The sequence below is a fragment of the Bombus impatiens genome, unplaced genomic scaffold (assembly GCF_000188095.3).
Source record: "Bombus impatiens unplaced genomic scaffold, BIMP_2.2 scf_0010, whole genome shotgun sequence".
In the NCBI taxonomy this organism is placed as follows: Eukaryota; Metazoa; Arthropoda; class Insecta; order Hymenoptera; family Apidae; genus Bombus; species Bombus impatiens.
Window position 1 is genome coordinate 1,142,081 of NT_176429.1, and position 12,245 is coordinate 1,154,325.

Here is a 12,245-nt window from a genome sequence, read left to right on the forward strand (position 1 = left end):
TTCAATATGAAAAAACAATAACCAATGGTAAATATATAAATTTTATATTTTTTAATCGCAATTTAGAGCTTTAGAATCGTTTTATTGTTTAGTGTATATTTTTTATGACCTTGACTTTTCTTTACAATAATACGATAATAATATATAACAAAGTAATACGTATACATATATGTATTAAGTGTAACAGGAAATATTAAAGATTTTATTTAAATTATATTGTTGGAATTAATGTTTTACGATAGAAAGTGTAATTAGAAACTTACGAGTCTACTTAAATTTAGTAAATGATATATATGAATATAAAAAATAATGTTATTTTATGATTAATAAATAATGTATAAATCAATTTCTTGGACATTTTTTTATTAAATATCAATATTTTATTTTAACATAAATTTGTAATTAAGAGATTATATATAACATGATGATAAAGAAATTTTTTTGTTAAAAATGCTAAATTAGTTTCATGCTTCACTCATACGTATCGTCTCGTACTGATTGAAACATAAACACGTATTTTGTGTTTTACAGTGCAATGATAATTCATATTAACTATAAGAAAATTCCTAGTATCTCTAAAAGTCATTTGTAATATTATTTGTTTTATACAATTTGTTTTATATTATGTGTTGTAGCAACATTCATAAATCTAAGTTAAAAATTACTATTAATTTCTGTTATTAATTTCAATAGAGGTTATATACAACGAAGCAATCATGAAAAGTAAAACAGGAGGTCTTAAGGGTTTTAAAAGTAAGTGCAGTATTCTTTGTTAAATACAATAATCAGCTTATTTATCTATCTGAATAAATTTTTATTCAATTATTCAACTTGTAGCATTATGGATTCGATTTGACGAAGAAACTACAGACAAGCACCAACTATTTTTTAAGGAGCATTCAATTAGAAATCAAGAATCTATACATCCTAAAGGAAGAACACTATTTCTATTAAATATTCCTCCTTATATTACACATAAAGCATTAATTAAAATATTCAGTGATTTGTGTGGAACTGTTTCTAAAGTTTATTTTGTAACTCCTAAAGGATTTAAAACTGCATATATAGTTTTTGAAAAAGAATCTGATTTAGAGAAAGCATTAGAAATTTCTGAAAACTATGTAATAACATTAAATAAAGAAAAAAAGATTTGTTTTACAGGAGTGGAAAGTAAGTTATCTAAGTTATGCATGGATTTATTGGATATTTCTCTGTGTAAAATACTTCTAATTCATTTTAATAAATTTAACAGAATGGTGCTTAAACTATAACCGTTCAATATGTAATGAGAAGGAAATGAAAAAGAAAATTGAAACGTATATGCAGAACTATGATCAAAAAATTTCTGAGAAAATAGCGAAAGAAAAAGCTATGGAGGAAGAAGCAGAAAATGATGGTTGGGTAACAGTAACAGGACGAAAGAAGAGAGGACAGTTTGCACTTTCCAGGAAAGAATCTACTATTAATAAAGTGCAACGCAAAGAAGAACAAAAAAATAAGAAAAAGCAATTGCTTAACTTTTATACTTTCCAAATTCGGGAAAGTAAAAGACAGAGTAAGTTTTATGTCAGATTGGTCTTAATAAATATATGCAGAATTTTGATATTTGGGGTCTTATTAAATTTTTTTTATAGATTTAGCAGAGTTAAGGAAGAAGTTCGAATTAGACAAAAAGAGATTACAAGATCTAAAATCTAAGAGAACGTTTAAGCCATTTTGAGATTGTATGTATAACATAGATTAATCATATCAACGTGAAATATATATTTATTATATTGTAAAAAATTTTTTTTTTACATTTATAAGTATGGTTTTGTATTTATATAATTGTATTTAAATTTATATACAATTCCGCAAAATAAAAATAACTACAATAGAAAGACAATAATGTAATTAAGCAGCTTTAGATGCATATGTCTGTAAAGTCCATTCAATTAAGAAGTGTTGATATGATAAAGGCTGTAACAAAGCCAGTAACTCTTCTGTAAAAAAAAAACACAAATTAATCTTTAATTAAGGACTAATTTTATACGTTAAATGATTATGATATGTACGTTTGTTTCCATAAATACAATTTGCAGACATAGCTGCACTAACAGCTTGTGCAAGGCGTTCCATAGCTAACTCACGCGAAATAGAATTAATATTTGTTTGAGATTGTAAACTAGTTGTTAAAGTTCGAGTGGTAGCAGCAAAATGCTGTGCGGATATAGCATGTTTATTATTTCCGCTATTTTTTAATCGTAATACCGAGTCCATAAGTAGTTGTTGAATTTTAGAATACAATTTCTTCTGCTCCTCAGAATATTCTGTATTTTCTGTACCAACTGAACGTACAGGTGATAAAATACACCACCTAAAACAGAGAGTTATACAATTATGAATACTTTATACTTAATTTTATGCAAAATTTTTCTTTTGAGTTACCTGAATAAACCTGCTATTGGAGTTATTGGTGTCATTGGAATGCCACCGGTTGGTAAAGCAGGATTATCCATCAAAGGAGTCAATAAGAGACTTGGATTTTCATCTATCCATTCTCCTACCAACCTGAGCAGTTCTGCAGGTGGATATTTGTCCTCATAGACTTCACCTATTGCCGTTAGTAAGTTGGCAGTGAAATGTGGTGCAAGAACAGGAAGCTGCTTCAATTTATCAATAGATTTTGGAGTAAGGACAAAATAGTCATTAAGTACGTGCCTTGCCAATCCTACGCTCTGTGGTGAAGTAGAGCCTAATTGCTGCATCCAAATTCCAGTCGCATTTAAGACTGCTTTATTTTGAGTGGCAATGGCTAAAGATACTAAATTGCCTAAGATTTTGTATCTAGGACTATCTGCAGGGAAAAGGGATAAAAATACTGCGTTGCGTACAGCGGCACTTCCTCCAGGACTTTGAAAAAAATCGCTCAGAACTTCTATTAATTGCAACTCTTGTATCGCTGTCGTCAGGTTGCGCTTTTTCCGTTTCTCTATTTCTCCGAATACAAATTCCGATATTAAATCTAGTTGTAGATCCATTTGTTTTCCAGGTCTGCTGCATAGTATTTCTTTAAAAATAGTAATAAAATTAAAAAATGTTAAAAAATATAAGGTTCTCTGCTAACCTAACCTATTTCAACCAATGTCTTACCGATTCTGCATAATGCTTCTCTAGAGCAGTAAGGAAAATCTAATTTTCGCAAATTTTGTTTTATATCATTGCCTGCCATTAATGCATACGTGCCGCTATAATACCCAAATACATTTAAAATAAACTAGTCAGTCTTTGCGTGACATTTAATAAGCGCTTTACCAAAACATTGAATATATTTTCTAAAGCTATAATTCCGGATTTTTATGAAAGCGATATGGTTTTGATAGCTAACGAAGACTGTATATTGATTGGTACGGTTATATTTTTTTGAATTTCTGCCACTAAATATCCAATGAATACGTAGTTAAGTCTGCTGGTATAAACGCGCGAGAAAGAAAAATATTTCTGCAATTTATTTCATGTACATATGCCTGTATCCCTTATTTAATTGCGTTAAATTATGAATTAAAATTTTACTGTACGTACTTTTTATGCATTCAATTGTAAACAATATAATTTTTATTCGTAATCAATATGCAGGATATACAATGCGATACCGAATTTTTAAAACCGAACAACACAATATATTATTTAAATTATTTAATATTGTACATTAAAGCTTAATATTTTTATGTTTTAAAACATACATGATATAAAAAATAGTAATTTTTTATTACACGGAAGATATAGGAAAATTATGGTACATATAAAAAAGATTCAATTTATTTACAAAAAGTGTAAAAATATTTGTGACATATTTTACATAAATTTTCTACTCGTTTCTTTTAAATTTGTATAAATGATTTATTGAAATTCTATTTTATATTTGTAATATGTACATATGTTAATAGAGATATATTTTTTTTAGGATTTTAATAAAATTTATCTTTTGTTTCACATGTATCGCAATGAAATCGGGTATCCAATGCGTAGCGCCACCTTTGAGTAGGTTGCGAACTACACTGTTAGTCAAAACAATCGCCGAATTCAGGATCTATTTTTAGGCGGCACTCACTAAGCTACGGTACTTTACTAATTTTCGTGTGCATCGAAAAAAGGGACAGACGCTTGCAGTGTTTCGTGTAATTGTCTTTCGATTTTGGAAAGGTTCAACGACCTCACGGTAATTGTGACAAGAGACTGACCGGCCATGTTTATACCGTGGTGAATTTTGAGCTAGCGGCCCATAATCTACAAAGTAATTTTCCACGTGTACTTGTTCGATACTCGCGTCGTCTACCGTACGTCCAGCACGGTGTCTAGGGCCTTTTCGAGATGGAGTCTAGCGAAAGGGGTGAGTAAATCCGCAATAGAAATAAAATCACGACAATATTGAGCCTCTGACACAAATCGCGACCTGGGGGCAATGGCAGTGTCAGGGTCGAAACGGAACTAGTTCAGTGACCGCATTCGCGGCATTTGACCGCGATATTACCGGAGAATTTCTTTTCGAATCTATCCCTTATTCATCTCGAACTCTCTATGAATACGGCGTTTCTCTTTAGAATAGCCTTCCTGTGAAAATTCCTCTCGAGACCGAATCTATGTCACGCATCTCACTTTTGATCTTGACTGTACTCTCTCTTGGTTCAATTCTTACGCGTATCTCTTTTATACATATTTATGAACATAGAAATGACATATAAGAAAGAAGCATTTTATATTTCAGTGTAATTTATTTTTCTTTTAATCGTCTGTGTCATAAACGAGCGATTTGTTCGAATAGGTGTAGCTTGTATTTCGTGTTTCTTTGACGTTTTACGAGATAGTAAAGAAAGCTGATCGGTCAGACGGCTACGTTTTGTATTACGCAATAACATAACGGCGTGTCTCTAACCTAGATAATCTCTCGCGTATAGTGAATTGAAGCCAGGGTACCGCTTGACAGAGACACGTGAGAATTATTATCGCTTGACCGAGTCCGGCATCTGTTGCAATGTGGCGACACCTGCCGACCGTTCGTGCACGTCCTACCTCAAGCTAGTGCGAATTAACCCTCCCTGTGTTTGTTGCCGTTCAACCCTTTCGTTCTATGAAAGGCAGAGACGAAAGGAGCGATGTAGTAAAATAAATAAAAGTGAATTCTTTTAGAAATTATTTTATCATTTAATGAAAATCTATGTTGGGTTAATAACGTTGAAGAATGTTATTGTGCTAAATAAATGAATATAGTTGAATTAAAAACTAATTGGAGGTTAAGTTTCAAGTAGCGCAAAGAAGCGAATATTCGAGTAATAATATTCAATTGTTTTTTATTTTTTTATTAGCAATCTATCGAGGCAATAATGTTAAACAGAATTAAGATGTTAGGAAAAGCTATATTCTATTTTATATACAATGTTTATTGACAAAGGATAAGGTTAGAAGACGTTTAATAGCGCATAAGTATATTTAAATTGTGCAACTAATTATCTTGCATCATTTTGCAAAGATTTAATATACAATTTATCTTTTTCATCGAACTTTTTACAATGATGTGTCAGTGTTTCTTTTCCTATAGAACCATTTTTTGTATAGGTATACAATTTATAAAACATAGTACGTAGTTTGAATTTTCTAGGAATACGCTGTTGCGCGAAATTTCCAGAACCTTTCTGTCGCTACTAGAGGGCAGGCGTGCGCCATTGTTTTCCCTTTTATTTTTAATCCATTCTCTTTTCATCCTTTTTTCATTCTTCTACCGAGATCCTTCTCCTCTTTCTCTGCCAGACTCTTCCTTGTTATATAAGTCCAAGGACGAACTATGCGATTGTACTGTCTCTGTCCATTTTTGCATCTCTCTCCCTTCTTGTCGGTTTTTTGTGCTCTCTCTCTCTCTCTCTCTTTCTACTAGTAACGCCATCTTTTTCTTTCTTTTTCTAACCTGTTTTCTGTTGTCCCTCTTTCTCTTTTCATCTTTATTCTTCCGGTGTGTTGCATTGTCGTTCTTTCTCCCTCCCTCCCAATATACGTACTTCTCTATTCATTGCTTCACTGTTGCTTTATTATATTGGCCTGTGCATGTTGTGCATCCCTCTCTTTCTTTCTCTCATTGTGCTTCGATTTGCATTATGATTGGATGCTGTTCTTTGTTAAAACCGGTGTACTATTAACACGCGTCCTCGGTTGAATAATTTATGAAAAACGTGCTACCCGCTTTTGAAAGAAATATCATGCTTTTAGTTGTCGGATCTCTTCTGTCTAATTTTTCAATGCTCATTTCAAGGTCAACCACATAGTTCTCGTAAACAGAGTACTATTCGAAATGAACTCGAATGGATTTAGACTATACATCCTAACCTTGAATTGTTTCAAGGTCATGACTGAGCAGAAGTTACGTAATCAAGGACTAACTGCAGAGATACTCAATCGAGTCTAAAACTTTGAACTCAATTATTTCTTCCCTTGCTCGTGCAACATTATATCGCATTTTTATTCAAATTTCATTTTATATGAATTCTTATACAGTATGTGGTTAAGCTAGCTGAATTATATTTCTATTGGAATTTTTATGTATTTTTATGTATTAAGTCGGCTTTTCAAAAGAATCAAATCGGAAAGGGGTTAGCGTGTTTCGCTATTCGTGTACAAGTTTATTTTCGCACGTGCCGTGCGCAAACGGGATCGTTTATGGCCACGTCCAATCTGTACTGTTCTAGGCTTGCGAAAAATTTGAAAAAGTTGCAGGACATTTAACAAGGTCTTTACTACGATGTACGATCAGTTGTTAGATCAAATACGTAAAGCTTTTCTATGTAAAATGTTAAAAAATTTGCTTCGAGAAAATTCACGAGCAAAGTTTAATAATTCATCAGAAATGGAAAAGTTTTAACGATTTAGAAATAAACGATCCTAGGTTAGTTACGTAGAGTTCGATTGAAGATATATAACATAATCTCGAAGAAAGAAAGTTTCTTTTCTAGCAGAATTAAACGGATAAAGATAAGCACCTTCAAAGTTTTCATTCCGTGAACAAACTTTAAAATATATTAAAAGATTTTTTAAATTTAGAATATTTCTCTTAATTATTCCGTTAATAATTAATACATCATGAATTATTAACTAGGCGAAGCAGAAATAATGCCAATTGCATAAGTAACTATATCGACGATAAATAGGATGCAAATGCGTGACGATCGTCGCGTTTCATTAGACTATCGTTCGCGACAATTGAATGGTATTGATTTGTAGTGTTGAACGCGAACTAGAAGGATGGATAATCGACGGCCTTGCGCGAGATTATACTCGTCCACCGGGTATCGTACGATTTCGCGTCCTCGGGGATGGAATTGCACGAACTGCCTCGTCAAAGGGAATTACATGCATGACGAATTTCAAATCGATATTTTTTTGCAATAATTTTATCTCTTATCTTAAAAATTACGATCTTCTTTTAATTAATTTTCAAGAGTAAACTTTCCAGGAATACGAACATAAGTTGGAATTAGTTTGTTTATCCGCGAGTGGCCTTGTTGGGTGTAGATATATTTTCCCTATCATTCGACTAACTCTTATATTTGAACCTCGTTGAATGAGTCAATTAGCAAGCTGCTCTAACATCTGCCACAAACAATCGTTTTCCTTTGCTCCGACTGGCAGTTCGTATACTGTATACTTATACGTATATCGGGTGTTTTTCAAAAATTCGCTTTTAAGTCTGATCGATCGAGCAAAGACCGATGATCGCTTATTCGTCCACAAGTATTTGAACATTTGATGCAATTCGATGAAAATGTTAATATCTTTGTTATCGTTTCAAAGTCACGATTAAACGTTTCTTCGTTACGAATACTTTATCTTTTGCCTTAGCTGAAATCGAATACTGTTTAAATCGAGTCAGGGAATATGCCCGCGTCGCTAAAGTTCCACGTAGTTGGCACTTGCTAAAAGTCTATATAAACTTTTAGAATGTGGCTAGAAATACGTAAGCATGTATTACCGATGTCTTCGTAGGATCAATTTTCATCCACCTCCGATTACTTGTGTTACTTCCTTAAGTACTTACTACTTTAGTACTTACTACTACTGCACGCATGTTTATTTTATTCCCGACAACGTTGCAATTTACCAAAATGCATCCCGAAAGAGGAGGTTCCAAAAACTCGCGTCGAATTCAACTCGCCCGTCGCCGAGCATCGATGTCGAGCCAAACATATAGTAGCGTAAAGTTCGCCATGGTTTTGAAACACGATCTCCAGGTTGTTTCGAGTAGCTTAAACGAAAGCGTGAGTTTCGGCAGTTTATAGCGTAACTGGTGGCCGTTGCATTTAATTCCAAACGAACATTGGCCAACGCAAGGATCCGTTCTACGTTTTTATGTTAATTAACGAGATAGAATTTCATCGTGTGGGCGTAGGACATTCACGTTCGCCCGTTTAGATAGCTCGGTCGATCTCTCGCTTGTCGTATCGGGTCAGGACATCCTGCAGTTGCAACCCGTCCCCCGAAACGTGCAATTTCAGGGATTATTTCCACGAACGAACTCGTACAATCCACCAAATATCGTATATCGCAGGCAAACGGTAATTTCCGGTATCGTTTATGCGGGAAACGCGAAACGAAATTGGCTACTGCGACGATATCCTGCGACGAAAAACCTGGTTTGGGTTTGTGGTTCGTTCGATCTATCGTAATCGCACGAAACTGCCGTGTTTCTCGAAGTTTTCCTTTTAAAAGAATCGGTCGCTTGCGTTAATTACTTACGTTAAATATACAGGGTGGTTGGTAACCGGTGGTACAAGCGGAAAGGGGGTGATTCTACGCGAAAAGAGGGGTCGAAAATATAGAGTAAAAAAATTTTTTTTTCTTTTTTTAAATTTTTCCATCGAGACAACGATCTACAGCGAGATCCGTTATAACGAGACGCGATAAAGTGCACGCGTACCGGGCGAAAATTCAAAGTCGATTTTCTCGAAAACAAAGCCTCGAACGACAAATTTGTATTGTATATGAGGGGTCGAAAATATAGAGTAAAAAAATTTTTTTTTCTTTTTTTAAATTTTTCCATCGAGACAACGATCTACAGCGAGATCCGTTATAACGAGACGCGATAAAGTGCACGCGTACCGGGCGAAAATTCAAAGTCGATTTTCTCGAAAACAAAGCCTCGAACGACAAATTTGTATTGTATATTTTCGACTTCTTTTTTCGCGTAGAATCACCCCCTTTCCGCTTGTACCACCAGTTACCAACCACCCTGTATTTCTCGACTCCACCGCGGTCGAGTTTTCATACTCCAATGCGACGTTTGTTTCAACGAACAAAGGAACCCTCAACGTTTCCAGAGAAACTACAATGAAAAATTGAAAGAAGAGATTATGGGTATGAACAACGAGTGTATCTCGTATCGTACATATTTCTTGTGTTTTTCCGAGACTAGAGAAGTTTTTAGCAGCAGAAGAACACGATTGTGTCGAAAATCACTTAAAGAAGACAGTAAATGTATTCTTTTTGGATTAATGAGGTTCCATTCGCACGAAATACGTGGATACTCACGTACCTCTACGCCTATGGTGTAATATACCATGTAATATGTATATGTAATATATATATATATATATGGTGTAATATACCATGTAATATACCATGTTATATATATATGTAATATATATATATATATGGTGTAATGTATAATTTGCACAAAGATCACCGTCGTGCAAAGATTTTTTTTACAAAGGAGTTTGAATCCAGAAAATGCAGATTTTAAGTACATCATTCACAATAAACATGAATTTTTGTAATGGTATGTTAGGCAAAGGTACCGATACGCGGCGGTACGACGTAGCCATGCTGTATTATGTGTCGGCGCTTTACATTTTTCGTTGTATGATGCAGTTTTTGGGTTTAAGTCTCTGGGGAGCGGAGCTTTTTTTTATGTATTTTTTTTTATTTTTTTATGTATTTTTTTTTATTTTTTTTAGATTTTAAGTACATCATTCACAATAAACATGAATTTTTGTAATGGTATGTTAGGCAAAGGTACCGATACGCGGCGGTACGACGTAGCCATGCTGTATTATGTGTCGGCGCTTTACATTTTTCGTTGTATGATGCAGTTTTTGGGTTTAAGTCTCTGGGGAGCGGAGCTTTTTTTTATGTATTTTTTTTTATTTTTTTTCTGTCCTGCAGTGTAAAAATTTGTCGTCGCTGAATGACCAACGAGCAATTAACCATTTTTCAAGCTTTTTACCTTAAACCGATCTCGTAAAAAAATTATCTTTCCTAGCTGCATCGTTGTCGTAGCGAGTCAACGGTATTTTCCCCGAAAATCTAAATGCACGATTGCCTCGAATTTGGCCGAACAAGTCATCTTCCATTTTTACTCCAAGCGCATAGCCAACGTCCGATCGTTAACAACGGCTAAAAAGCCTCAAGATTTTTGACCCGACCTGTTTACTCTTCGATATAGTCGATAATATTGTCCCGCGAGGAACTCGCATATGTAAATAGCGATACGTAGCTCGCGATCGAAGAAGAAAGGAAAAAGAAGGAAAAAAAGGAGCGCGAAGGGAAAGATATATAAAAAAAAGAACAAGTTACTCGTCGTATCTGGCTGTTTAACAAATTTCTCGAGATCGAAACGCGTATTCAATGGGAGAAAATAATCGTCCTCCGGATAGATCGTGTCATCGTCCAAGTCTGCATTGCTAGTTTCTCCTGGATTACCCGCTTTGCGCGTTTTCGATAAATATGCACGAGTTTGTCTGTCTGTCGCGGTTCGTTCGCGGCAAATATAAATAGACGACTACGAAGAGTTTATTGATCGCAATGCATCCAAGGTTTTGCAACGGCGGAGCGCGATTATGTAAGCAGCACGTGCAATTATTGCGTTGCGTCGCGGTTCAGACGTTTGCCCTACGGCCAAGTGCCTGTTTCCGATAGGGTGACGTCGCTTCGTCGCGGAACGCCACTCTTCTTTCTGAAATTTTTCCATCCGTTTTTTCAAGTTACGAAAGAGAGAGACGGAGAGAGGAAAAGAGTTAAATTGTTCGTGGAAATTTTTAGACGGTTTATGATTCGTTATCGCGCAATTTTTATGGGATTCTTACGTTGCGATTTTGCGGACGATCTTGTCTTTATGTTGCAAGATTTCGTAAATTTTTTTTTAAGAAGAGTTATTTTTTTGTGGAATTTTTATCGAATCTTTTGTGCGAGGTTTTTGAGGATTCGAAGGTTTCGAAGGTTCGTCGGTTTCGATAGGAAAGAACTTGATCGATCTTTTTAACGAAAGGAACAACGCGGTTGCTTCTCGCTGTGTGGAATTTTCATGAAATTTCTGTGCTATATAGCTATATTACGTACGTTTCTATATTACATAAGATTTTATATTGTACGAATCCTGCATAGACGTAAAAATGATTTATTGCCATATAGTAGATAGTAGACGTATAGCAGATAACGCAAATCCGAGATTAGAAATGAATGTGTCAAGGTGTCCGAATTAATTACGGTCGGCTTAGTATTTTCTGTCGATACGAAATTAATCCGAGAGGATGGAAAATGAAAAAAAAGGGTGAATTATAACGAGGTAAGGTAACGAGGTGGTTTATTGCCATTTTTGGTCGAAGGTTAAATCTCATCGACAAGGCTGTCATCTTTTTAGGCTTTTTATCTTCTTATTTAAGATATCAACCTTCGATGCACGTTTTTATAATTAGGACAAGTGGGCTCCTCGCTCGAGTAAAGCAGTTTTACTTGGGAACACTGGGCGTAATTGGAGATCGAACGATAAAGCTGATAAAAGACACCGGTTAAACAGACTATTTCCTCCGATATTGTCAGCCTGATTTTCAGAAAGGTTGATTTCAAAACGATACATCTATTCCTTTCTAATGGGATCAAACAAGAAGGGATGAAAAAGAGTCAAACAAAAGACAGAGTCGTAGGACTCAGTATCTTTTTAAAATGGAGTTTAACGTTGCGTCGAATTCAAAGTTATTAATTATACGAGGTATAAGAGAATATATATAATTTACTACGCGAAAAAAGAAGTCGAAAATATAGAATACAAATTTTTCGTTCGAGGCTTTGTTTTCGAGAAAATCGACTTTGAATTTTTGCTCGGTACGCCTCCACTTTATCGCGTCTCGTTATAACGGATCTCACTGTAGATCGTTGTCTCGATGGAAAAATTAAAAAAAAAAAATTTTTATTCTATATTTTCGACTTCTTTTTTCGCGTAGAGTCACCAC

At 34.5% G+C, this 12,245-nt stretch overlaps 3 protein-coding genes and 1 long non-coding RNA gene across 4 annotated transcripts in view; 3 read left to right on the forward strand and 1 right to left on the reverse strand.

The window, feature by feature from the left end:
* Positions 1 to 9: 9 nt before the first annotated feature.
* Positions 10 to 1,777, forward strand: LOC100749545 (ribosomal RNA-processing protein 7 homolog A). The gene is made up of 5 exons (XM_003484417.3): positions 10 to 27; positions 696 to 753; positions 838 to 1,170; positions 1,253 to 1,555; positions 1,635 to 1,777. The coding sequence occupies exons 1-5, from the start codon at positions 25 to 27 to the stop codon at positions 1,718 to 1,720; spliced, it is 783 nt and encodes a 260-aa protein (XP_003484465.2). The 5' UTR covers positions 10 to 24; the 3' UTR covers positions 1,721 to 1,777.
* Positions 1,750 to 3,478, reverse strand: LOC100749428 (uncharacterized protein C7orf26 homolog). The gene is made up of 4 exons (XM_003484416.4): positions 3,133 to 3,478; positions 2,428 to 3,049; positions 2,055 to 2,356; positions 1,750 to 1,982 (listed from the first exon to the last, which is right to left on the reverse strand). The coding sequence occupies exons 1-4, from the start codon at positions 3,209 to 3,211 to the stop codon at positions 1,894 to 1,896; spliced, it is 1,092 nt and encodes a 363-aa protein (XP_003484464.1). The 5' UTR covers positions 3,212 to 3,478; the 3' UTR covers positions 1,750 to 1,893.
* A 557-nt stretch (positions 3,479 to 4,035) lies between these two features.
* The window catches only part of LOC100749223 (retinoic acid receptor RXR-alpha-B), a 61,455-nt gene continuing 53,245 nt past the window's right edge, over positions 4,036 to 12,245 (forward strand). The window contains exon 1 of the mRNA XM_003484415.4: positions 4,036 to 4,369. Within this exon, the coding sequence (XP_003484463.1) occupies positions 4,351 to 4,369 (19 nt within the window). The 5' untranslated portion in view covers positions 4,036 to 4,350. The remainder of the gene's footprint in view (positions 4,370 to 12,245) is intronic.
* On the forward strand, positions 11,329 to 11,910 carry LOC117151595. The gene is made up of 2 exons (XR_004461627.1): positions 11,329 to 11,581; positions 11,679 to 11,910. It is a non-coding gene; the product is annotated as an uncharacterized LOC117151595 (long non-coding RNA).

Excerpts from the sequence above, each read along its gene's own strand:
- LOC100749545 (XM_003484417.3), top strand. Across the intron at positions 1,171-1,252 it reads TTGTTTTACAGGAGTGGAAA|AATGGTGCTTAAACTATAAC; the intron begins GTAAGTTATCTA and ends TAAATTTAACAG. Across the intron at positions 1,556-1,634 it reads TCGGGAAAGTAAAAGACAGA|ATTTAGCAGAGTTAAGGAAG; the intron begins GTAAGTTTTATG and ends TTTTTTTTATAG.
- LOC100749428 (XM_003484416.4), bottom strand. The coding sequence starts at position 3,211 with ATGGCAGGCAATGATATAAAACAAAATTTGCGAAAATTAGATTTTCCT. Across the intron at positions 2,357-2,427 it reads CCAATAGCAGGTTTATTCAG|GTGGTGTATTTTATCACCTG; the intron begins GTAACTCAAAAG and ends TCTCTGTTTTAG. Across the intron at positions 1,983-2,054 it reads TTGTATTTATGGAAACAAAC|AAGAGTTACTGGCTTTGTTA; the intron begins GTACATATCATA and ends TTTTTTTTACAG.